Genomic DNA, 22,447 nt, shown 5'->3' with positions numbered 1-22,447 from the left:
ATCATATTCAGTATTTTCGTTTCATTTAATTGTAATTTTTTTAAGACAAAAATAAATTATTTCAAATACTTAATTATTGTAGTCTTCCAAATCTAAGGCTTCAAATTTTAAAGTCTTAAAAATTACTTTTTAAGAGTTTTTTTTAAAAAAAACTAAAAACAAAACATTGTGTTTAATTTTTAAAGTAAAAGAGTTCAAAAATCTTTCTTTTTGATTTTTAGCAAAGCACTTATTGTAGTAAAAAAACATAGTAACACTTTTTTGTCTTTTATAATGCGAACAATTAATTTAAGTCCCCAATAAGGTCGACAATTTAAATAAGACTAAGATGTTTGCAGTAAAAATGAACCATATAATATTATAGGAGTCAAATATACATATCTCTACATATATAATAACGAAAATTTATTTACCTCTTTTCGTTTTTGTCATCTATATTATAAATTTGCCATCTATATTGTCGGATTTATATTTTAATATTATATATTTTTTAATTTTTAACAATTTTTGTGAGTTTTCATAGAGAGTGCTTGTGGCATTGCGCACCTCATCGTTGTGTCGATGCCAAATTAGCCTCGCGTATATAATGTAACGTTAGTGACACGATGAAAAAAAAAATTATAAAAAAAGAGTTGGAGAATTAAAATTTATGTTTGATAATATTGATTATTATCAAAATCACTAAAAATATTAATACATGACCAAAAATACAATTTTTTTAGAATATTTCAAATAAAAAAATATGCAATCCCTTTTTTTCCCCATGAAACTTTGGGCACAGAAATATTCTGCTAAAAAGGAAACCTGAAAAGGAAACCCTAAAACAGTATAAAAACTATTTAGAATGCATTAATTTGGCAAGAAAAGGTGAGACATGATGATCAAGCATAATTAGAATGGGACCAAAATGGAATAGTGGAAGGAACTGATTGAACATGGATTTTATTGTACGTAAGATCAGAAGGGAGGCCTCGCCTCCTCAATTTCCAAGAAACCCACGAGAAGTTCCTTTCAAGAAACATTGTAAGAGATGTAGAAATGCCGAGGCAAAATGACCACACCCGCTCAAGTTTTCAGACTGATTTAATTGATCGACCACTCATCTGTCAATCAAACCCGCACTCCCTTCCAAAAACAGCTCCACCCATTTATCTTCTGTATCTATCTGTGTATCTATATATGGATCGCTGCTGGCTGGTTGATTGATTGTGTGCTTGCTAAATGTAGCTGCTGCATGCAAGTGCTTTCCTCTTCTCATTTTCTTTTAATAGTAATAAATCTTTTGTAAGCTGTGGAATATTTAGATCATGGAGAGGAAATGGGACTGCGAAGATCTGCAGGAAGATGCGGCTTCTTGCGGATATTCTGCTGTTGTTAATGGCGATCATTATGGAGAAAAAGCCGGGAAAGAAGAAGAAGATGTTGATGGCGATATTGGTGTTTTGAAGAGAGAAATTTCGTGCCATGCTTTGTATGAATCTTTGGTTCAGTCTCATTTGGAATGCTTGAAGGTACAAATCTTTCCTTTTTCTTTTTGAATACACACACAAACACACACACAAACATATATATATGTATGTTCGTGTATAGATATAAATTTAGTCTGTATTTTCAAGAAACCTTATCTATATTTTGTGGGTTGTTTGATTCTTGGACTTGCAAGAAAGGGTTATGGCTGTTTGAATCGATGGACTGAAATTATGTCTTTTTAAGAGCGATCATATACGGAGATAGTTAGAAATATAAGCTTATGTGCGCATCGTATGCTAGGCATGAATTTTAATGTTTGAAATCGAAATCCGTTCTGTCCAATAAATTTTTAGCTGGTGTTCGAGATTCTCAACCAAATATATCTCATTTCATATCTATAAATCCGTTTTCAAGAACAGATTCATCCATCAAAGTTGTTTCAATTCATTGATCTATATTTTATGAGAGTAATTAACATGTTTATATATTTAAGAAATATATACATATATACATATATATATACATATGTGTGTATGTATGCTGCATCATGCTGAAGGTTGAATTTTGCAGCTTTGCTGCAATTTGGATAACATTCAAAGTGCCATTGATCCAATGGTATCTGATGATCAAAACCAGCTTCAAATGTCTCATCAATCAGAGTTGGACCAGTTTATGGTAATATATACATACATACATATACATATATATAGATATATATGGGTAATTATTTAGTTTTATGAATACAATATATAATTAATATGTACTGTAAATCTTTATTTTAATCTTAATTGGTGCAGGAAGCATACTGCATGGCCTTAAAAGAGCTAAAGGGATCAATGGAAGAACCCCAACAAGAATCAATGGCATTTATCAATTACATGTATTCTCAACTAAAAGAGGTTGTGGGCATTCCATCATCACCAACTTTATCCCCTACCAAATAAAGATGTTTTTCGAATGTTCAGTAGGATAAGCTCTGGTGTTATTGTTATTATCAGCCTATAACATTTTTTTTTTTGTCTTTATTGGTTTATATGTCGATCTAGGAGCTTATAAAATAGTTTAAAAATGATGAAAGATGTGAGATTAATTGGTATATTGTTTTTGTTCAACTCATCCATGGTGGTACAGTGACATAAATTATTCTCAATTAATAGGAGAAGCGAAAAATTTCCCATTCCCCATTTTCCCCTTTGACTGAAGATCGAGATCATGTTGATATCGAAAAAATAAATGACCTTGCCCCACCAATATTTCACCGGCAAAGCTAATTATGGCCCCTCAAATCTCGCCATGTGTAATGCAATATGACATTTAATATGCTTAAAAATTTTGGACGACTAAATCAAATTTCACACTGATAATACTCCATTGATTTGCTTTCCATCAATTTTTTTATTTTTTTTATGAATTTTATTTTTATATAAGCAGTGGCGCTTGCAGTTTATGTTTTCTACTGTTGTTTTTTCTTTATGTATCTAATCGAACATTAACCTTGTCTGGATTCTGGAGTTAAAGCGAGATTAAGCGTCGTTTCAATGAGTTTTTCAAGCATTTTTCGCATCTCAGTAGAGATCATTAAGTGATTTACAGAATATTTGAGAGCCTAAATATGATCAAATCATTGATCTTGATTCTCCTCTTTTTCTCCATGTTTCTTGGCCAATGTTCCCTTCAAGGCAATTTTGATCTTGGAAAATTAATTTACAATTTCAAACAATATCGATCCTACGCACGTGTATTCTGTATTTTTTTTTCTGAAAATATATCTGTATTTTATGTAAAAAAAATTAAAATATATATGATTATATTTGATCTTATAGTAACAGTTGATTTGTTTGACATAATATTTTTACATGAATCAAAAATTTTAAACTATGAGATATTTTTATTTATTAGTTTTGGGCAATACATAAAATAAGTTAATTTGATTGCATTTTAAATGGAATGATATTATTTGCACTTTATTTTAGTTTATATATACTCCATTTAATAATAAACGCGTATCATTATTTTGTAAATAAAATATATAAATCGAAGTTTAAATAATATTTTAATGTATTTGGATCGAGTAAATTCGAATTTTCAAGTTTTTTTTATTTAAACTGATTCTAATTATTTGGATGTAACCATGGTCTTTTAAATTTGAAGTACCTTCACTATTTAATTAAAGAGTCGTGTTATATATACAACAAGATTTGTAACGATACAAAAAATTCAATATAGAAATTCATTTATCACAATCTCATATAAATTCAATAATAGCAAAATATCACGATATAATTATTGTAAATATTGATGTACGATATGTTTATTATATTTTTAGTATTATTCTTGGGCAAAAACTTGTGTGAAACGGTCTCACGGGTCGTATTTTGTGAGGCATATCTCTTATTTGGGTCATCCATGAAAAAAAATATTATTCTTTATGCTAAGAGTATTACTTTTTATTATGAATATCGGTATGATTGACCCGTCTCACAGATAAAGATTCGTGAGACCGTATCACAAGAAAGCTACTCTTACTCTAAAGTATATATATGAGCTTTTTTTATGAATTTTAAATTCTTCAAAAGTTATATTCATATAAAATCAGTTTTTAAATCCTCAGAAAAATTCTAAATCCATTTAACCAAACACGATATTGTTATCTTTGCTGGATGTGAATAATTGCCCATTATTTAGTTGTTTTCCATATGTTTTTTTAACAATATTTTAAATTTCATAAAAATAGTTTGAAGAAGAATATTACATCACTTAGTTTTTTTTTAAAAAAAAATATCACATCACTTTAAACAGTAGCCAAAACATTTGAAATCAATATTTTGGAAAAGTTTTCAAACAAGTTAAAAGTGAACTTATTTTAAAGATTTGAATTGTTTATTCCCACCAACCAGGTACATCATTCAAATATCACAAGACTTTTAAAACAAGAATATTGTAAGAATCAAAGCCATATCGGATAAGCATAATAAAAGCTTATATTTCGATTCTGTACTTACAAATTTCAGAAGAAATCATTCAGACATGATCTGAGACCATTTATTTTCCATAAATTAAAGAGATGAAAGATTCAACTTTTATTTACCAAATTAGTTGGAAACCATACTCTCTGTTTCTTTCACAAAGCCATCTCCAGTCCAGTCTTTATCAGACTGCAAGCCTTTCTTCACGGCCTTCCTTCCGCGAATCGCTTCTTGTTGCCTTTTAACCAAATCCGTATGTGTTGTGAAATACTCAAGTGAAGCCCTGCACACATAAATGGCAAGAGGTGATAAGGCTAAAGTATTATAAACCACTTGATTATTAAAATTTGATGCTGATATGTATTAGGTGACAAAAATTTTATCGTAAATGAATACCCTCGGAAATCTTGTATAGATGAAAAGTTGTGCTTTTTCATGAAATCTTGCAGCTCGGAGCAAAGCTTCGTTACAAGGCCATATCCATGCATCATAACACCAGTGCACACCTAGAGTTATTCCAAATAACAAAATGTAAGCTTCCCAGATGAAGTCTTGGTAAGCCCCTACAGCATGGAAGTAATTCCATGATTATATGCAGCAAACCAGTTAGAAGTATTAACAGTGCTATGCGACCTGAACAGTATCTGCTCCAAGAAGGATAAATTCTGCCGCATCACTGCCCGTCTCAACTCCACCAATGGCGGAAAGTGAATAATCTTTATCTGCAAATTCGTTCTTCATCATCTGTGCGATGCTCATGACTTTTGCAAGTGCAATGGGATGGACTGCTTTTGAAGAATATCCTCCAGGCGTCGAGTACCTAAGTTGGCATTGAACGAAACGTTTAAGAAAATGAAGATAGAAATTTTAACTGGTCACACTAATCATATCATCCAAAGCAAAAAAACTCACCCTTCTACACAAGGCTCTGGTCGCAATTTGTCAAGATTAATTCCCATGACACTCATGATTGTGTTGATCGCAGAAACCCCTTCACATCCAGTCCTCAAAGAAATTCTAGCAGGCTGTGAAAGCAAAATATTATAATTCACAATAAAATTGATTTCACTATATCGAAAGAAATGCATCATCGAAATTGGTTTATATGGCACTTATTGGGTAGAAAGGAAAAAAGAACAAGGAAACCTGTGTGATGTCAGTGATATTCGGAGTCATCTTCGCCCAAACTGGTACTGTGGCTTTTGCGTTAATCCATCCACACACCTCCTCCAACAATACACAATCTTGGCCAACCGCAGCACCCATTTTACGTTCCGGCATACCATGAGGACATGAAAAATTTATTTCGATTGCATCCTGCAAATAAAAAAAAAAAAGAAGAAGATGAAACGTTCGATACACTTGAGATTGGGATTAGAATAATCCTAGATATTTGAATAGACTCAAAAGAACTGAGACAATATCTTACAATTCCAGTTTGCTCAACTCGGTCAATGAGTTCCTCCCATGCAGCTCTGTCGTACTCTTCCATGATAGAGGCAATAAGTATCCGGTCTGGATACTCCTCTTTCAACTGTCTGAACTCTTTTAGCATGGTCTCTAGAGGTCTATCGCTTATGAGTTCAATATTTTGCCACCCAATAATTCGTCCTTTTGCAGAGCCATTTGTTTCTGCTCGTAATTTAGCATAGCGAGGAGTTACATTTATAACTTTTGCAGCATCAAGGGACACCTGTGCATAATAAGTAAATTTTCCCTCAATGGAAGCAGTAATAAATTTCATCTTAGTGGAACAGTTGATCTCACTCTTCCAAACAAATTTTAAATGAACACAGTTTTATTGAGCATAACATTAACTATGGAGTCAGCCAGGCAATGTAGAGCCAAGAAGCTTTGCCCCGAATAAGCTATATTATGAATTTATTGAATGATAGAAGAAAGATGGGATCCTCCACTTAATACTACATGAATATTAGGTGAAACCAATGAACTTATACTAAGACATATGTCATCGAGGGGTCCATAATTTCCAATAAGAAATAATGTATCCAACCATCTTCTTTTCGTCCATTATTCACCTAGATGCATCATACGTCCTCCTAACATCTATAGTTGTGTTTAGATGTGTCTGAATGGATGGCGGTTTACACGGCTAAGCATTGGCTTCTTTTGAATCATTTAACTGAATCTCGCGGGTAAATTAACTGGATCAGAGCACAAATTAATAGTCAATAAAATGGGGTAACAAACTAGAATAAAATTTCAAAAAATTCACATGAATATAACCATTACCCCAAAGTTTATACATCTCTATGCAAAAAAATTTAAAAAAATTTACATAAATATAACCGTTATTACCCCAAAGTTTATACATCTCTATGCAAATCCTCTATCTTTGGAGCATCGTGAAACAACCATAAAAAAATCTTAACCGAGTGATATCAAATCCCAACGATCGTTTGTTCAGAGATTACAAGTCTCAAATCATTTCAAGTTATTTTTCAATCCTTCCTTCACTACAAATCCTTCTACCAAATCCCATTCCTCCAATCCATACACTTACTCTCGATCATGATTGATAAATCCTTAAGGATCCCGAGGTTAATACTACCAAAATCTTAAATAAGCCAATAAAACAAACTTCAGAGACAGCTGATCACGTTTCCACGTCAAAAAACAAGAACATAGGATAGGAACAGATCAAAATCTACAAAAATGGATTCAATACCTCTGCAGTCAAAAGGGGTAATAAACCAGTACAGGAGCCTTACAGTTTTGGCTATGACACCACCCCAACCTTCATCAAAGGCCCTTTTCATGACAGTGTAGTTGGTGCCCGGAGGACCCGACCCGATCACAAATGGGTTCGGCATCTTCAACCCATTCACCGTCACAGTAAGATCAGGCTCCGCAGCAGCATCCTGAGCAAATACTTTGAACCCAACTCGACGCTTGCTGTACCCGAAACTCTGCCTCCGCCAAGTCACCGGAAACCCGGCCCCCGAGCTGCTGATCGGACGAGTCAATCCAGCAGTTTCCATGAAAAAAGTTCCTTTTCTTCTTCCCTCGTGGGATTATCGAGATTCGGAGCTGGCAGATGGGATAAAATTGAATCTCTTGGAATCAACTGAAGGGAAGTTTTATTTTACTGGAAGGTGGGAGACGGAATAGAAAGAGACGCAACTTTCTTTTTCATACACGTCACACATCTCGTTGCGTGACGTATAAATTTTAATTATTATTATTATTAACGGATTGTGTCACAAGCAATGCCTACGTTCTCAAAAAATAAAAAATGTGTTATTTTTTTTAAAAAAAATTAAGTGAAATTTGTCAATTTTTAAAATTAAAATGGTAAAAGAAAAAAACATGATGAAAAAATAGTTTGTAAATGGTATTTTGAATTATAAAAAGAAAATTTTATGAAATGACATTCTCTTTACATGTATTTTTTTTAAAAAAAATGTTTTTATTTTTAAGTGTTCATCTCTTAAAATAAATGTGGTGTGAAAGTAAATATGACTAAATAAAAAGTTTCATCGACACACCAAAATTTAGTTACTTTAATAATAATATTGATTATTATACATTAAATATTTTAGATATGAAAAAAAATCTATAAACTCAATATCAAATTGTACAAAAGAAAAATAATATTAATTTATACTTTTGAAAAATTACAATTATGGAGTTCGGACTCTTTAATCCGTAACAAATTTGGATTCCTAATTGCCAGCCCTTTAAAGTTGAGAGCTTGCATGTAAAATCCAAGAATTTCAAGTTTTATCATTTAAGTTTTATCACGATAGTATATTTTGGATATCAGGATTTATCTCATTTGAGGATGTGAGATTTGTAAGATTTTACCAAGATTGAGTGAATAATAATAACAGGATAAAAATCAGGCAAAGAATAATAAAATCCCTAGAATTCGAAATTTACAGTGTATATATTTGAGAATTTCGAAAATTGAGAGATAAAAGATTTAGAGTTCGAATTTATATCACGGATAGATCACGATTCTCGATAAAGATTTGATTCAGATTCAAACGCGATATCACTCGATCACGATAGCAGCCAACCCCTATAAATAGGAGGGCCCTGTAGACTCGAAAATCACACCACATATCACACCAAATTTTCGAAAATTTGTGCTCTAGTCTCCTTAGGAATTTTCGAGCGCAGCGAAGCCCTGCCGCCGTCCAACCAGTGAAGTAGGAATTTCGAAGAACCCTAGCCTTTTTACATTTTTCATCAAGAATTTAAGGTAAGTGGGCTGTTTTAAATTTCGGTTTTTGGTGCATATGAATTTTCGGTTTTTGTTTAAAAATTCGGGCGAGTACAATTCTTCTTCTACACCCTTCTGGTTACGATATTTTGCATGAATAAATGTTTTGACACTGTGAGAATTCAACTTGATATGGGTGGGAATCCCAACCATACGTACCCTTACGCGGTAGGGGAGATAACCGCTATACGGCCTCGTCCCCTTAGATGAGTAAAAATTAGGGACTGATATCAGTAAACCATTGAAAGTAGATGAATCTCAGTGTCGGGTTAATGATGCGCACGTGATAAGAATTATGTTTGCATGGTATGTATATTTCGAAATTGCATGTTGTTTTGTTGTACTCGAACGGCCCCCACTTGCTGAGTATTTCCCAAAATACTCACCCCTTACAACCTTCCCAGATAAATCCGAAGAGCAGATTGAAGAAGAAGAATCGGAACAATTTTGGGGCTGGTGAATTGTTTTAATCTCGAGAGTTGCTAGTAAAGAGGTTTCTGAATTTTGGTACTCAAGTTTTATGTAAAAACGTTTCCAGCATTTATTTCATTAGTTATTTCAGTTGTAAAGACTTTGGTTTTTGAGATTATGATTAATAAACTGGTATTTCGGTTTATACTATGCTACGAGGCTGGTTGTTTCAATTGTGTGATTGTTAAACGACGCCGGTGTCAAATCCCGAGTTTCGGGGCGTGACATTTTAGTGGTATCAGAGCCGCCAGGTTCATAATCCGAGTGGGAAAAATCGAGTTTCAAAAAAAAAAATCAAATTTCGAAAAAAAAAAATTCGGCCAAATAGTCCCTTCACGCGCCGCCGCGTTTTTCGCCGATTCCGGCCAGCTTCCGGTAGTGTTTCTTTGATCGGAGACCAGATCTAGAACCGTCTCGATGAGACGAACAAAAGCCCTCAAACAATTTCATATTTCGCATTCGGATGAAACGGGAATTTCAGATCTACGAATTTGGCGTATGAACCCTAACCCGAAAATTATTTTGTCCAATTACCCTACCAATCCTACTCCGATTTTCAATTCCTTATAGCCAACCAATCTATGATCCATGGGTAACTTTTACCAACAATCAATTTTGAGTTCGGATCACCCAATCGGAAACGCCCAATTTCATTGAGTTAACCGAGTTGCGCGAGTTCCCCGCCAAATTAGGTAGTTTTCCTACCGATTCCTGCCGTGCCACCACCGGTTCTGTGATCCTGACCCCTTCGCCGTCATAAGCATTTGCTCCGACCATACTCCGACGAGTCAACCCGGCGAGTCAACCCGGCCGAGTCAGCGAGTCAACTCGCCAGCATACGTCCTTCGATTTTTTTGTAGGCAACTCCGAATTCGGTTCTGTCAACTGTTCTGAAACCCTCTCGACGAATCCTTTCAATCCATATGTGTATCTCTAGACTTTCCATTTTTGGAAAATATCTCGAAAAATCTCGTTAAACGCGTTTCTTGTAGTGCTTATCGGATTTTTATGGAATTTTATTAAGGAAACAATTAATATTGACCTATATTGTTGGGATTGTACTTAAGCTTCTGATTTAAGGTGAAATATTTGATTTGGGGACAATAAATTATTTCTGGGAAGAAAAAAAAAACTAGTATGTGAAAATCTGAGATAAGAGTTATAATAAGTTTTGGATATTCCAATATGGAAGTTGATTTTGGGCAATAGTTAAATGTGTAAACATTAATTTGGGTTCTTAAAGAATGCTAAGCGTTAACTTTAAATATGTATAATTTTGGGTTACCTTGTCTAAAAGGAAGTTGGGAAACAATATCTTAAGGTTTAAGTAATTTATATTATTTTGGGATAACTCGTAGATTACGATCTTATATGAATAAAATAAGTTATGAGATTATTGCTGGATATTGAGGAAAGTAAGGTTTAGTGCAAGTAAGATTTAACAAAAGCATTAATTGATGATTAATTTCATTTATACAAGGTTGAATAAGATTTTATTTTCTGACGACTGAGTTATAATTTTTGGGATTTAAATCAATAGGGTATAGATTGATATTGAATTAAGTTCCAAGATTTTATATGGGTTTTTAGTTTTGAGATAGTAATCGTGATAATTTCAAGATAGAATAAAATCATCATCTATTCGTATATATTCAGTGCCGACTTGATTCAATGCACTTTGGTAAGATTTCGACGTCCTCATATGGATGGATTGGTTATCTAAGAGCAGTGCAATAGCAGATTGCCGGAGTAAAAAAAAAATTCAAACTCCGAAACGCGAACACCAAGAAGAAATAAGATATCATGGCAATGCCAAGAGACAGAAATACATTCTTTCTGCTTCCCAGACTTGGAAAGCCATTAAATCAGGCAAAAAAAAAAAGTTTACCTAGCAATGGTGAACGGAGTGCAGCAAAAAAATTGAGCTTAAGCTGGAAGATACCCTAATAATTCGAGAATTTCCGAACGTTTTTCTAGAAGAAATCCCAGGGATAGTCCCGGACCGCAAAGTTGAGTTCGAAATTAATCTGGTCCCTGGTGCAGCACCAATTTCGAAAGCACCTTACCGAATGACGCCAACTGAACTCCAAGAGCCAAAGGAACAACTCCGAGAATTGCCAGACAAGAAGCAATTTCAACTGGGTACGTCTCCATAAGGAACTCCAGTACTGATTGTGAATAAGGAAGACAGAAGTATGAGATTGTGTATAGATTATAGAGAACTCAATAAGATCACAATCGAGAATAAATATCTTCTTCCAATGATAGACGATTCTTTTCGATCAACTTAAAGAAGCTACAACATTTTTCCAAGCTTGACCTGAGAAGATGCTACTACCAATGGAAGGTCAGGGCTGAAGATATTCTCAAAACAGCTTTTCGGACAAGATATGGGCATTATGAGTTCATAGTGATGCCTTTTGGACTGACCAACGCGCCTGCAGCCTTCATGGACCTAATGAACAGAGTTTTCAAGCCATTCCTGGATTAGTTCAAAGTAGTATTTATTGACGACATCCTCGTCTATTCTTCCAACGAACATGATCACGAAGAGCATCTCCGCATTGCACTTCAGACCTTGAGAGAGAAGGAACTCTACGCTAAGTTTAAGAAATGTGAGTTCTGGTTAAAGAGTGTATCCTTTTTAGGACACGTAATCTCTGAAGCAGGAGTATCAGTGGATCCCAAGAAAGTCGAGGCAATTACAGAGTGGCCAAAACCTAAGAACGCCACAGACATCAGGAGCTTTCTTGGACTGGCAGGTTATTACAGAAAGTTTGTCGAAGGTTTTTCCTCAATCGCCATACCACTGACTAAACTCATTCAGAAGAATTCCAAGTTCGTCTGGGACGAAGGTTGCGAGAAAAGTTTTCAGACGTTAAAAGAAAAGCTCGCATCCACGCCAGTACTAATCTTACCCACTGAAGATAAGGAATTCACCATCTACAGCGACGCAACTAAGGAAGGTTTGGGATGCGTACTCATGCAAGAGGGAAGAGTAATAGCCTACGCATCAAGGCAGTTGAAACCGCACGAGCAGAACTACCCTACGCATGATCTGGAGCTAGCAGCAGTTGTATTTGCCTTAAAAATTTGGAGGCACTATCTCTATGGCGCCAAGTGCGAAATTTTCACAGATCACCAGAGCCTCAAATACATGTTCACCCAAAAGGAACTTAACATGAGGCAAAGACGGTGGATCGAACTCCTAAAGGATTACGACCTGACAATCAGTTACCACCTGGGCAAAGCGAACAAGGTTGCCGATGCTCTGAGTCGGAAAAATGAGAGCAAAATTACTCTGGCTTCACTCTCCGCGAGACCATGTCTGCAAGAGACCGTCAAGTTAAACCAGGATCGAGACCCTGAGCTAAAGAAACTTAGGGGACAAGTCGAAAGCGGGAAATCTCAAGATCTACAAACTGATAACAAAGGAGTCATGTGGATGAAAGGGCGACTGTGTGTACCAGAATGCTATAACCTTTGCCAAGAAATACTGTCAGAAGCACACAAATCCAAGTTTTCAGTCCATCCAGGGAGTACGAAGATGTACAGAGATCTTAAAAGCAATTTTTGGTGGAATGGAATGAAAAGAGACGTGGCAGAATTTGTCTCTAAATGCCAAGTGTGTCAACAGGTCAAAGCAGAGCACCAACAACCGGAAGGATTATTGCAACCGTTGGAGATACCTGAGTGGAAGTGGGAACACATCTCCATGGACTTTTTAGTGGGTTTACCAAAGTCGAGGCAAGGTCAAGACGGAATATGAGTAATTGTAGATAGACTTACAAAATCTGCACACTTCCTACCCGTCCGTATGAACTATAATCTGGACAAGTTGGCTACACTGTATATGGATAATATTGTACGAATTCATGGAGTACCAGTGAGCATCCTGTCTGACAGAGACCCAAGATTCGTCTCACGTTTTTGGAAGAGCTTTCAGGGGGCCATGAGAACTAAAGTGACTCTTAGTACGGCCTATCACCCACAAACCGATGGCCAAACCGAGAGAACAATTCAAACCCTGGAAGACATGCTGCGAGCCTGCGCTCTAGAATTCAGTAGCAATTGGAGCAATCATCTACCATTGATCGAGTTTGCTTATAATAACAGCTATCACAGCAGTATTGGAATGGCTCTATACGAAGCCCTGTATGGAAGAAAATGCCGATCACCCTTATATTGGGATGAAGTGGGAGAAAAAGCAATAGTAGGACCCGAACTCGTACAGATAACAATAGGCAAGGTTACAGTTGTCCGAGAAAAACTCAAGGCAGCTCAAGACCGATAAAAGAGTTGGGCAGATCTGAAAAGAAGGCCAGTGGAGTTCAACGTTGGTGAGAAGGCCTACGTAAAAGTATCGCCTATGAAAGGAGTTGTCCGATTCAGTAAAGCTGGGAAGCTAAACCCTCGTTACGTAGGACCCTTTGAGATTTTGGAAAAGGTGGACACACTAGCATACAGATTGGCCCTGCCACCAAACATGCCTAGAATTCACAACGTTTTCCACGTGTCCCAACTACGGAAATACATCTCGGACCCAAGCCACGTGTTGGAAGCAGAACCGCTCATGATCGAAAGTAACTTGGGAAAAGAGCTGAAGTACGAAGAAGTTCCCATCAGAATTGTGGACACCAAGGACCAAGTACTAAGGAGACGTATCATTCCCTACGTCAAGGTACAATGGTCTAACCACACGGAAGGAGAAGCCACGTAGGAGCTAGAAGAAAGGATGAGGGACCAATACCCGTACCTCTTCGGAGACCAAGCCAACCCAAGTTTCGAGGACGAAACTTCCCATAAGGAGGGAGGGATGTAAAATCTAAGAATTTTAAGTTTTATCATTTAAGTTTTATCACGATAGTATATTTTGGATACCAGGATTTATCTCATTTGAGGATGTGAGATTTGTAAGATTTTACCAAGATTGAGTGAATAATAATATCGTGTATATTATTATTTGAAATTTCGCAGATAAATGCCTAAGATTTGAGTTGATATGGAGATACCGGGATAAAAATCAGGCAAAGGATAATAAAATCCCTAGAATTCGAAATTTACAGTGTATATATTTGAGAATTTCGAAAATTGAGAGATAAAAGATTTAGAGTTCGAATTTATATCACGGATAGATCACGATTCTCGATAAAGATTTGATTCAGATTCAAACGCGATATCACTCGATCACGATAGCAGCCAACCCCTATAAATAGGAGGGCCCTGTAGACTCGAAAATCACACCACATATCACACCAAATTTTCGAAAATTTGTGCTCTAGTCTCCTTAGGAATTTTCGAGCGCAGCGAAGCCCTGCCGCCGTCCAACCAGTGAAGTAGGAATTTCGAAGAACCCTAGCCTTTTTACATTTTTCATCAAGAATTTAAGGTAAGTGGGCTGTTTTAAATTTCGGTTTTTGGTGCATATGAATTTTCGGTTTTTGTTTAAAAATTCGGGCGAGTACAATTCTTCTTCTACACCCTTCTGGTTACGATATTTTGCATGAATAAATGTTTTGACACTGTGAGAATTCAACTTGATATGGGTGGGAATCCCAACCATACGTACCCTTACGCGGTAGGGGAGATAACCGCTATACGGCCTCGTCCCCTTAGATGAGTAAAAATTAGGGACTGATATCAGTAAACCATTGAAAGTAGATGAATCTCAGTGTCGGGTTAATGATGCGCACGTGATAAGAATTATGTTTGCATGGTATGTATATTTCGAAATTGCATGTTGTTTTGTTGTACTCGAACGGCCCCCACTTGCTGAGTATTTCCCAAAATACTCACCCCTTACAACCTTCCCAGATAAATCCGAAGAGCAGATTGAAGAAGAAGAATCGGAACAATTTTGGGGCTGGTGAATTGTTTTAATCTCGAGAGTTGCTAGTAAAGAGGTTTCTGAATTTTGGTACTCAAGTTTTATGTAAAAACGTTTCCGCATTTATTTCATTAGTTATTTCAGTTGTAAAGACTTTGGTTTTTGAGATTATGATTAATAAACTGGTATTTCGGTTTATACTATGCTACGAGGCTGGTTGTTTCAATTGTGTGATTGTTAAACGACGCCGGTGTCAAATCCCGAGTTTCGGGGCGTGACATTGCAAAATCATTTTTAACTTCTTATTCCTATGATCGAGAATTGTGTGTATGTGAAATTATATGTATTTAACATAGAAGAATTTCAAAACGAAACTACAATATATTAATTATTTATTAAGATTTTTTTTTTTTGAGATTAACTATTTATTTCTTGAAATTTATGCGTAATGTTTGTTGGCTGATTCTAACTCAAATTCAATAATTTCCCGATGCAATAGTCTACGCTTCATCTGGTGTACATGGTGAAGTACACTAGTGATAAAATACCTTTGGATTTGTTGGACTTTGTACTTTGACTTATTTTGGTTTTTTTCATTTTAATGAAAATTAGATAATTACCTTATGCGTTTTCTTCAAGTGGATGGTAAGTGTGAAATAAAAATATATAAAATAGAAAAATAATATTAACATTAGTGAGCTTACATTGAGTTACATTTTGTGAAGGTTTATGAATGTATGCAAATCAAGGGCCCGTTTTGCACTGGAAATGTTTGACTTGTGTACGAACATGGCCTAGATGCGTCAAATGTTAGACCAATCAAGACAAAATTCCCACCAAGGTTCACCTGACTTTTGCTATTTTCCTGAATTTTTATAAAATTCACTCCAGATCATTCTATGTGTGACATTCCACCTGCCTGACTGTTCATGCTCTAGCTGAGCAACCTTTGGCCTTTCAGATGACCAATCTGTGGCTAGTTTATATGGAACCCAAGTACCTATATATAGAGACAACCTCGAGTTCTTCAAGTATACCTCACACTCATTTAACTGTCGTAATATCTTTCATTCTAGGTTCTTGTTGCCTTGCTCCAGCTCGTGATAAAGTTTAAGTATTTGTTCATTTCGTCCTCATAGTACCTTCGTGATAGGTTATTGCTGATTGTTACGTTATATCTTAGGAAACAATCGTCCAACTTGATATTCGAAACTTATATCTGAGATAACTGAACCTGTTTTAAGGACATTGTACTTCGTATAGACCTCGATTTTCTTTACTATTTTTCTTTTGTCTGTTATATTTTCTCACGCCATTGTTCATTAATTTCTAGTTCCGATTTCTTGTATCTTTTTAAAAAATTTAATACTTTATTCTTCTTCCGATAAATGCCATATTTGTTTAACGGAATTAGTGGTATTTACGTGAAATAATGTGAGGTCTACATATATCCAAAAGTTGTGCTGCTCGAACTGCAGCATAGTCTGCACCTCTAAATGTATGGTGGTTGTCAATTTTGATGTTGATTTCGGGAGCCGGAGCTATGCAACCAGCCGGTTCGGTTGCGACCCAATTGTTTTTTCTTGTGCATTTTTAAATTTTTTTAATCTGTAAATAAATTTTATAGATCAAATTGTTCAATACATAATATGCTGATATATTACTAGCGTAGATGTTCTTAGAATTGCCTTAAAAAGCCTTCTTGTATCATTTAAAATCAGTGTTTTAAAAAACTCGTTTAATATAATTATGATTAAACGTCCGCGTTTTAGAATATAAAAAATATTTATTTAATCTTAATTTAATAGATTGTTTGGCTTAAAATAGTTTAAATTTTATATAAAAAAAATTTTAAATATTTTTTAACGCTTAAAATCGTAATAAATTAATTTAATCTTATAAAGTTTGAAACTTAACAATAACGTGTGGTCGCTCGTCACTCGTTTTACAACATTGTTTAAAGTACCCCTCATAGTCGGCATATTTTATTGAGTAGGTTTCTTGTGAGAATGTATTACGAATCTTTATATATGAGACGATCAACCCTACCGATATTTATAATAAAAAGTAATACTCTTAGCATAAAAAATAATATTTTTTCATGGATGACTCAAATAAGATATATGTCTCACACAATTTTTTTCTATTTTAATATACGTGCATCCAATACCGGAATCTGCCCACAAACATAGTGTAGCGGATTATCTTTGATTTTTTTAAATGTATTTACTAAAATTTCATCGCATTTTCCGTGTCTTTGGCTTCTCAATGCATCGAAATTTCCCATCGATTTTAAATATATTTTCAACAAGCTCCCCACATGCTTCTCAACTTATGTCCACTTTCTCGCACTTCACTTAATTTTCTTAATATAATTAAGCATGGTTGATTATTTTTACTTAATTTTTTTCCGATCGCATAGTTATATTTTACTTTAAGTATGATAAGAAAATTATATTTTTGTCATGTAACTCGAACGTTTTTCATTTTTTATCATGTTATCGGATATAGTCCACTAATATGTATATTATTTTTATTTCGGTCATGATGTGATATCGGATACGTTACAATATATGTGGCCAAATCAGTAATTTTCGAAGACATATTATCATTTTTTCGATACAGCATCATTATTTTTCGACACCATGTCCACATTTCGACGAGAAAACATTTTACAAAAATACACCTTAATCAACGTTTTTACTATAAGTTAACATGTTCTGATTTTTAGTTTTCTAACCTGTCAACGTTTAGTTTTCATCCTGTAAATTTTTATTTTTTGTTGGTTATGGTGTCTTTTTTCTTCCTGAAACCCCTTAATCCACCAGATATTCTTTATTTGACAATGATACTCTATTACGTGATCCATGTGACAAAAATAAAATCTTATATTACACACATTAAAATATACATAATAAAAATAAAAGAAATTTGTTCCTCCCATTTTGAAGTATTAAGAGTCTTATTTCTTCATTTTTATGTATTTCTCATCAAGATTAATTTTAATTTGTATAATATAAGCTTTATTTTCTCCATATGTTTCTCTACATGTATCACATATAATATAATTGATGTCAAATAAATCATATTCGATGAATTTAGTAGTTTATGACAACAAAAATCCAAATTATTTTATAAAAAAACTAGACTTTTGACAAGTTACCAATTTAAAAATCATTATCTTACATAACTAAATTTGCATAGAATCTCCACATTCAAAACATAGGTAAAATATATTTAATAAAATACCAAATTGAACAAGCAACTTGAGCTCACCGAAGTGGGCTCTAGACAAATCATACAAGTGGACGCTTAGTAACGATAATATGTAATAAATAAATCATTAAAAAAAAAAAAGGCAAGCTGGCAACGATGGAAACTACTTACTTATCTTTTAAAGCACGTGGGTCATATTTATTTAATATTTTATTATAATTATTATTTTGTTTTTATTTAGGGCACACATTAATTGGGGGTGGGGCAGCCTCCGCCTACCGCCGGCGCCGGTTATCGGAATCTGCTTAGAAATCACCTAAACTAATTAAGCTAGAATTTTCAGTTGTGTTTTTACGTGTTTAAATAAAATATAATATCATCTAGATATGAAATTATTATCAAATTGGATTCTTTAATCTACGCAATTATTCAAAATTATTTCACATTTTAGTTCTTGTGTAATATTCAATTTGGGCGGAGAAAATAAAATGAGGAATTAGAAAAATATTTATTCGTCGAGTTTAAAAGTTTAGTCATTTGATTTTTTTAAAAAATGTTATATATGTTATCCAAATTCATCGCGTTTATCTGAATATCTTTGAGTTTTATGAATCTGAAATTCATCCCCTCGATTTTAAATTTATTCATAACTCGATGTATAAATATCGAATATTCGCACTCTCTAATTTCTCTATGTTGCTAAATAAAATGGAGCATGTCTCACGAATTTTTATCTGTGAGACATATCAGTCATACCGTTATTCACAATAAAAAGTAATATTCTTATCATAAAAAATAATACTTTTTCATAGATGACTCAAATAAGAGATCCGTCTCACAATACGACCCATGACACCGTCTCACACAAGTTTTTGTCAATAAAATGAACATTGCTTAAATTTTATTATTTTTTGAATTTTCGTAAAACATGTAAGTAAAAATCAGACATTGTTCTAAATCCAAGATTCAAGATTTTACCTTAGTCCTAGATGGAAAAATAAATCTTCTATAATATTTTCTACAATATTTTTCAGCTGTTACATCGATTGTCATGTTTTGAATTTGAATTTGAGAAACAATTATAGTGAATAATTAGTGCATGAATGAATGATCGTCGAGGAATTTGGACAGTGAATTTCAAGCCAAAATTCAAGATAATTAAATAAATATTTTGAATTATTTTTATTGATTCTCCTACTCTCTACAGTAATTGACTGCCGAAATGGATCAAATTCTCTGCCGAGCAGACAGATTCGGGAGAAGAAGAATATACACTAAATTACAAGAAAAGCCTGCTTCGCGATGCACTAAACGGCTATGCCGTCAGCCGCCGGGTTTCAAAATTCCGGTGAATGATCGGATAAATTTCGTTTCCGGCCGGTACTGCTGACAAAAGGGTGCGACAGAAGCAGCGTCGCACTCCACCTTTTACTCGAATCCTTCTGTAAACAGCAATCGATGAAACTCCTGAAACTTTCCGATGCACCTTCCGGCAAGCTCGGCGGCTCTCCAAAGCATATGGCGCACATCAGCGTCGCCCAGTCGGGTCTCTGCCCCGGCGCCAGATATGGGAAATGGCCCATGTACAGTTCCAGTAAAGTCAATCCCAGGCTCCATATATCTCCGGCGTACCCGTCGTAGTTTGACCCGTATGTATCCGGGTCGAATCGTTCGGGGCTCATGTATGCGCAGGTTCCCACGTACGAATTGCAGGGGTCCAAAGTCCTCTGCATGATTTTGCTCACTCCGAAATCGGAGATCTTCACTTCCATCTTGCTGTCGATTAATATGTTCGAGGGTTTCAAATCCCGGTGGATTATCTTGTGAGAGTGAAGGTACTCGAGCCCGCTCAGTACCTGGTGGCAGATTTTGGAGAGGAGCTGTTCGCTGAGAGAGACGCCGTTTTTAGCGAGTGTTTCGAGAGTTCCCATGTCGATGTACTCCATACAGATGGCGATATCGCCGCCGGGAATATCGAACACGCCGTGGCACTTGATGACGTGGTGGGAGTCGATGCGGCGGAGGATGGAGACCTCTCGAAGGACCTGGCGCCGGAAGGCGGGGTCGCTGTCGCCGTGTACGACTTTCAGTGCGTAGATTTCCGAGGTGTGCTTGTGGCGGACTTTGTAGACTGTGCCGCCGTTCCCGTGGCCGATTACTTGAAGCTTCTCGAGGTCTGCGGCGGAGATGGTGGTGCTTGTTGTAGAACTAGAAGTGATGGCAGAGGGAGGGAGAGGCAGAGGAAATCGAGGGCGGTGCTCGGTGGGCTCAGGGAGCGGGAGACGGAGATTGAGGTGGCGGCGTTCACGGACGACGGCCATATGATAATGTGCGCAGAGAGAGTGCAGGATTAGATTATTCTCACAAGTGGAGATTTAGGGGGGATATATATACTGTGTCTAAAAGTGGAGCATGTGTCTTTCATTGGAACGTAGGTGGAAGGAGGAAGATTAATAGGTCTGGGTCCTCTTTGGTGAATTTTCTACTTATTATAATATTATGTTGAGCTCAATTCGAATTTGACTCAAAAAATTCGAACTTATTCACGAATTATAATTCGAAAATAAAAATTCAAAAATGCTTGAACAATAGAGTGATGATAAATTACTACTTTTTATGTCAAGAGTATTAATTTTTTTTGGGAATATCGATAGGATTGATCCGTCTCACAGATAAAGATCTGTGAGATTGTCTCACAATGGGTTAGTGTAGGGGCTATTTCTACCTAATGATATTCATCACTTGTGGTGCAAGTGGGCATTTCCTTATCTTAGTGACGGTCAAGTTGCCCTTGAATTCCATCAATTCTTTTTTATGGTTATGGAAGAAAATTCTACTTAATTTCAAAACAACTTACCTAATTTCAGTTGTAGCATTTTCCAATCGCTTAGATTTTCATATTTGATAATTTCGAATACGAATAAAATATTTTTCTTATTCATTCAAACAACTTGTGAACCGGCTCTATTCATTCACACATATAAACTAGATACTTCACTGAAGCTAAAACGATCGTATTTCTCGTGTTAAAATGGAGAAATAATTTATTATTTCATGTTAGGACAGTGAGTATCGACCAAGAAATATGTGGCTAAATTCAGTAAGTTTGCAATAGAATGTGTGCGTAGCACGCCAGAATGTGTAATATATAAAAGACAAAGGCGGCTGTTCACTGAATCTGCTCACTTTGCTTCATTTTCTCGTAATAAATAATTAGATATAGTTCAGGCTTAAATATATAATCATTTCCAGATGATAATAATAATAATAATGTGCACGAGGTCACATCAAAATAATGAATTATTTTTATTGCCATCCTACCACGACAGAAGAGCGAAAATATAAGCCAAAGGTTACGTGTTGCAATTATGATATCATTTATATTATTTATATCTAGGGTATTTTAATGAGTTTCTATAATATTTTAAAATTTTAAAACAAATATATCTACATGAAAATAAATTTTTTGAGATATGAGAAAGTATTTGTAACCAAAATGGTTTTATAATTTTTTTTTAAAAAAGTTTGCTCGTTTATATTATCTGCATTTGATTTTATATAAACTATATCTTTCGATTTTTGATAATTTTTTTCTTATCGAAATTGCATGTGTGCCTACGTTTGCCAAATTGGAGTCATGTGACATCCTTATGTCGATAAAAATACTAAAATTGTAAAATTAATTATGACAAGAGATCAACATTAAAATTTGATAATATAAAATAACATCGTCTTATATTTATGTATGTATATGTATGTATGTATGTATGCGAAGGTTGCACCCATTTAACTTCGTCGAGATGTTATATTATATTATGTCTCGTCAATATCTGATGAAATATCCAAAATGTCAATTATAAAGAGATTGTGGAGAATTAAGGAGACGATGAACCTTAACTCCACCAGATTGTTGACAACAGGAGAAAATATGTATCATCTCAGGAAATCATTGAGAAATTTCCGTGTTACCACATTCTGATTCTAAGTCGGCCTTCATCGGGTCGGTTTCGCCGGATGAAGCTGAGATTTCAACGCCATAAAGGTCATATACAGTTGGGTTGCACTCAATCAACGCACAATTAATCTACGTATGTGTTTGGGCTAAAAATAATTAATTATGGAAACCCAATTTAATTACAAGCCCAAGTAAATTATGGGCTCATCAAATGTAGCGGACTAATTTCTATCAAGTCCAACCAACCATAGAGCGCTAAAGATGGAAAGATCGTGGGAAGACACGAACAGATC

At 35.1% G+C, this 22,447-nt stretch overlaps 3 protein-coding genes across 3 annotated transcripts; 1 reads left to right on the top strand and 2 right to left on the bottom strand.

Annotated features, from left to right (window-relative positions):
* The first annotated feature begins 889 nt into the window (after positions 1-889).
* On the top strand, positions 890-2,557 carry LOC142529739 (homeobox protein knotted-1-like 1). Its single transcript, XM_075635357.1, has 3 exons — positions 890-1,511; positions 2,041-2,145; positions 2,268-2,557. The coding sequence occupies exons 1-3, from the start codon at positions 1,308-1,310 to the stop codon at positions 2,412-2,414; spliced, it is 456 nt and encodes a 151-aa protein (XP_075491472.1). The 5' UTR covers positions 890-1,307; the 3' UTR covers positions 2,415-2,557.
* A 1,881-nt stretch (positions 2,558-4,438) lies between these two features.
* On the bottom strand, positions 4,439-7,558 carry LOC142529836 (dihydropyrimidine dehydrogenase (NADP(+)), chloroplastic-like). Its single transcript, XM_075635493.1, has 7 exons — positions 7,169-7,558; positions 5,866-6,129; positions 5,583-5,753; positions 5,349-5,461; positions 5,070-5,256; positions 4,833-4,942; positions 4,439-4,719 (listed from the first exon to the last, which is right to left on the bottom strand). The coding sequence occupies exons 1-7, from the start codon at positions 7,436-7,438 to the stop codon at positions 4,563-4,565; spliced, it is 1,272 nt and encodes a 423-aa protein (XP_075491608.1). The 5' UTR covers positions 7,439-7,558; the 3' UTR covers positions 4,439-4,562.
* An 11,789-nt stretch (positions 7,559-19,347) lies between these two features.
* On the bottom strand, positions 19,348-20,585 carry LOC142529715 (mitogen-activated protein kinase kinase 9-like). Its single transcript, XM_075635328.1, has one exon. It carries the CDS (start codon positions 20,518-20,520, stop codon positions 19,537-19,539), a length of 984 nt encoding a protein of 327 aa, XP_075491443.1. The 5' UTR covers positions 20,521-20,585; the 3' UTR covers positions 19,348-19,536.
* Positions 20,586-22,447: the final 1,862 nt, after the last annotated feature.

This window comes from Primulina tabacum, chromosome 16 (genome assembly GCF_025594145.1).
Source record: "Primulina tabacum isolate GXHZ01 chromosome 16, ASM2559414v2, whole genome shotgun sequence".
Classification (NCBI taxonomy): Eukaryota; Viridiplantae; Streptophyta; class Magnoliopsida; order Lamiales; family Gesneriaceae; genus Primulina; species Primulina tabacum.
The sequence above is the reverse complement of the archived record's forward strand: the minus strand, read 5'-3'. Positions and strand labels throughout refer to the sequence as shown.

Excerpts from the sequence above, each read along its gene's own strand:
- LOC142529836 (XM_075635493.1), bottom strand. The coding sequence starts at position 7,438 with ATGGAAACTGCTGGATTGACTCGTCCGATCAGCAGCTCGGGGGCCGGG. Across the intron at positions 5,257-5,348 it reads CCAGAGCCTTGTGTAGAAGG|GTACTCGACGCCTGGAGGAT; the intron begins GTGAGTTTTTTT and ends ATGCCAACTTAG. Across the intron at positions 4,943-5,069 it reads TTGGAGCAGATACTGTTCAG|GTGTGCACTGGTGTTATGAT; the intron begins GTCGCATAGCAC and ends GAATAACTCTAG.
- LOC142529715 (XM_075635328.1), bottom strand. The coding sequence starts at position 20,520 with ATGGCCGTCGTCCGTGAACGCCGCCACCTCAATCTCCGTCTCCCGCTC.
- LOC142529739 (XM_075635357.1), top strand. The coding sequence starts at position 1,308 with ATGGAGAGGAAATGGGACTGCGAAGATCTGCAGGAAGATGCGGCTTCT. Across the intron at positions 1,512-2,040 it reads CTCATTTGGAATGCTTGAAG|CTTTGCTGCAATTTGGATAA; the intron begins GTACAAATCTTT and ends TGAATTTTGCAG. Across the intron at positions 2,146-2,267 it reads CAGAGTTGGACCAGTTTATG|GAAGCATACTGCATGGCCTT; the intron begins GTAATATATACA and ends TAATTGGTGCAG.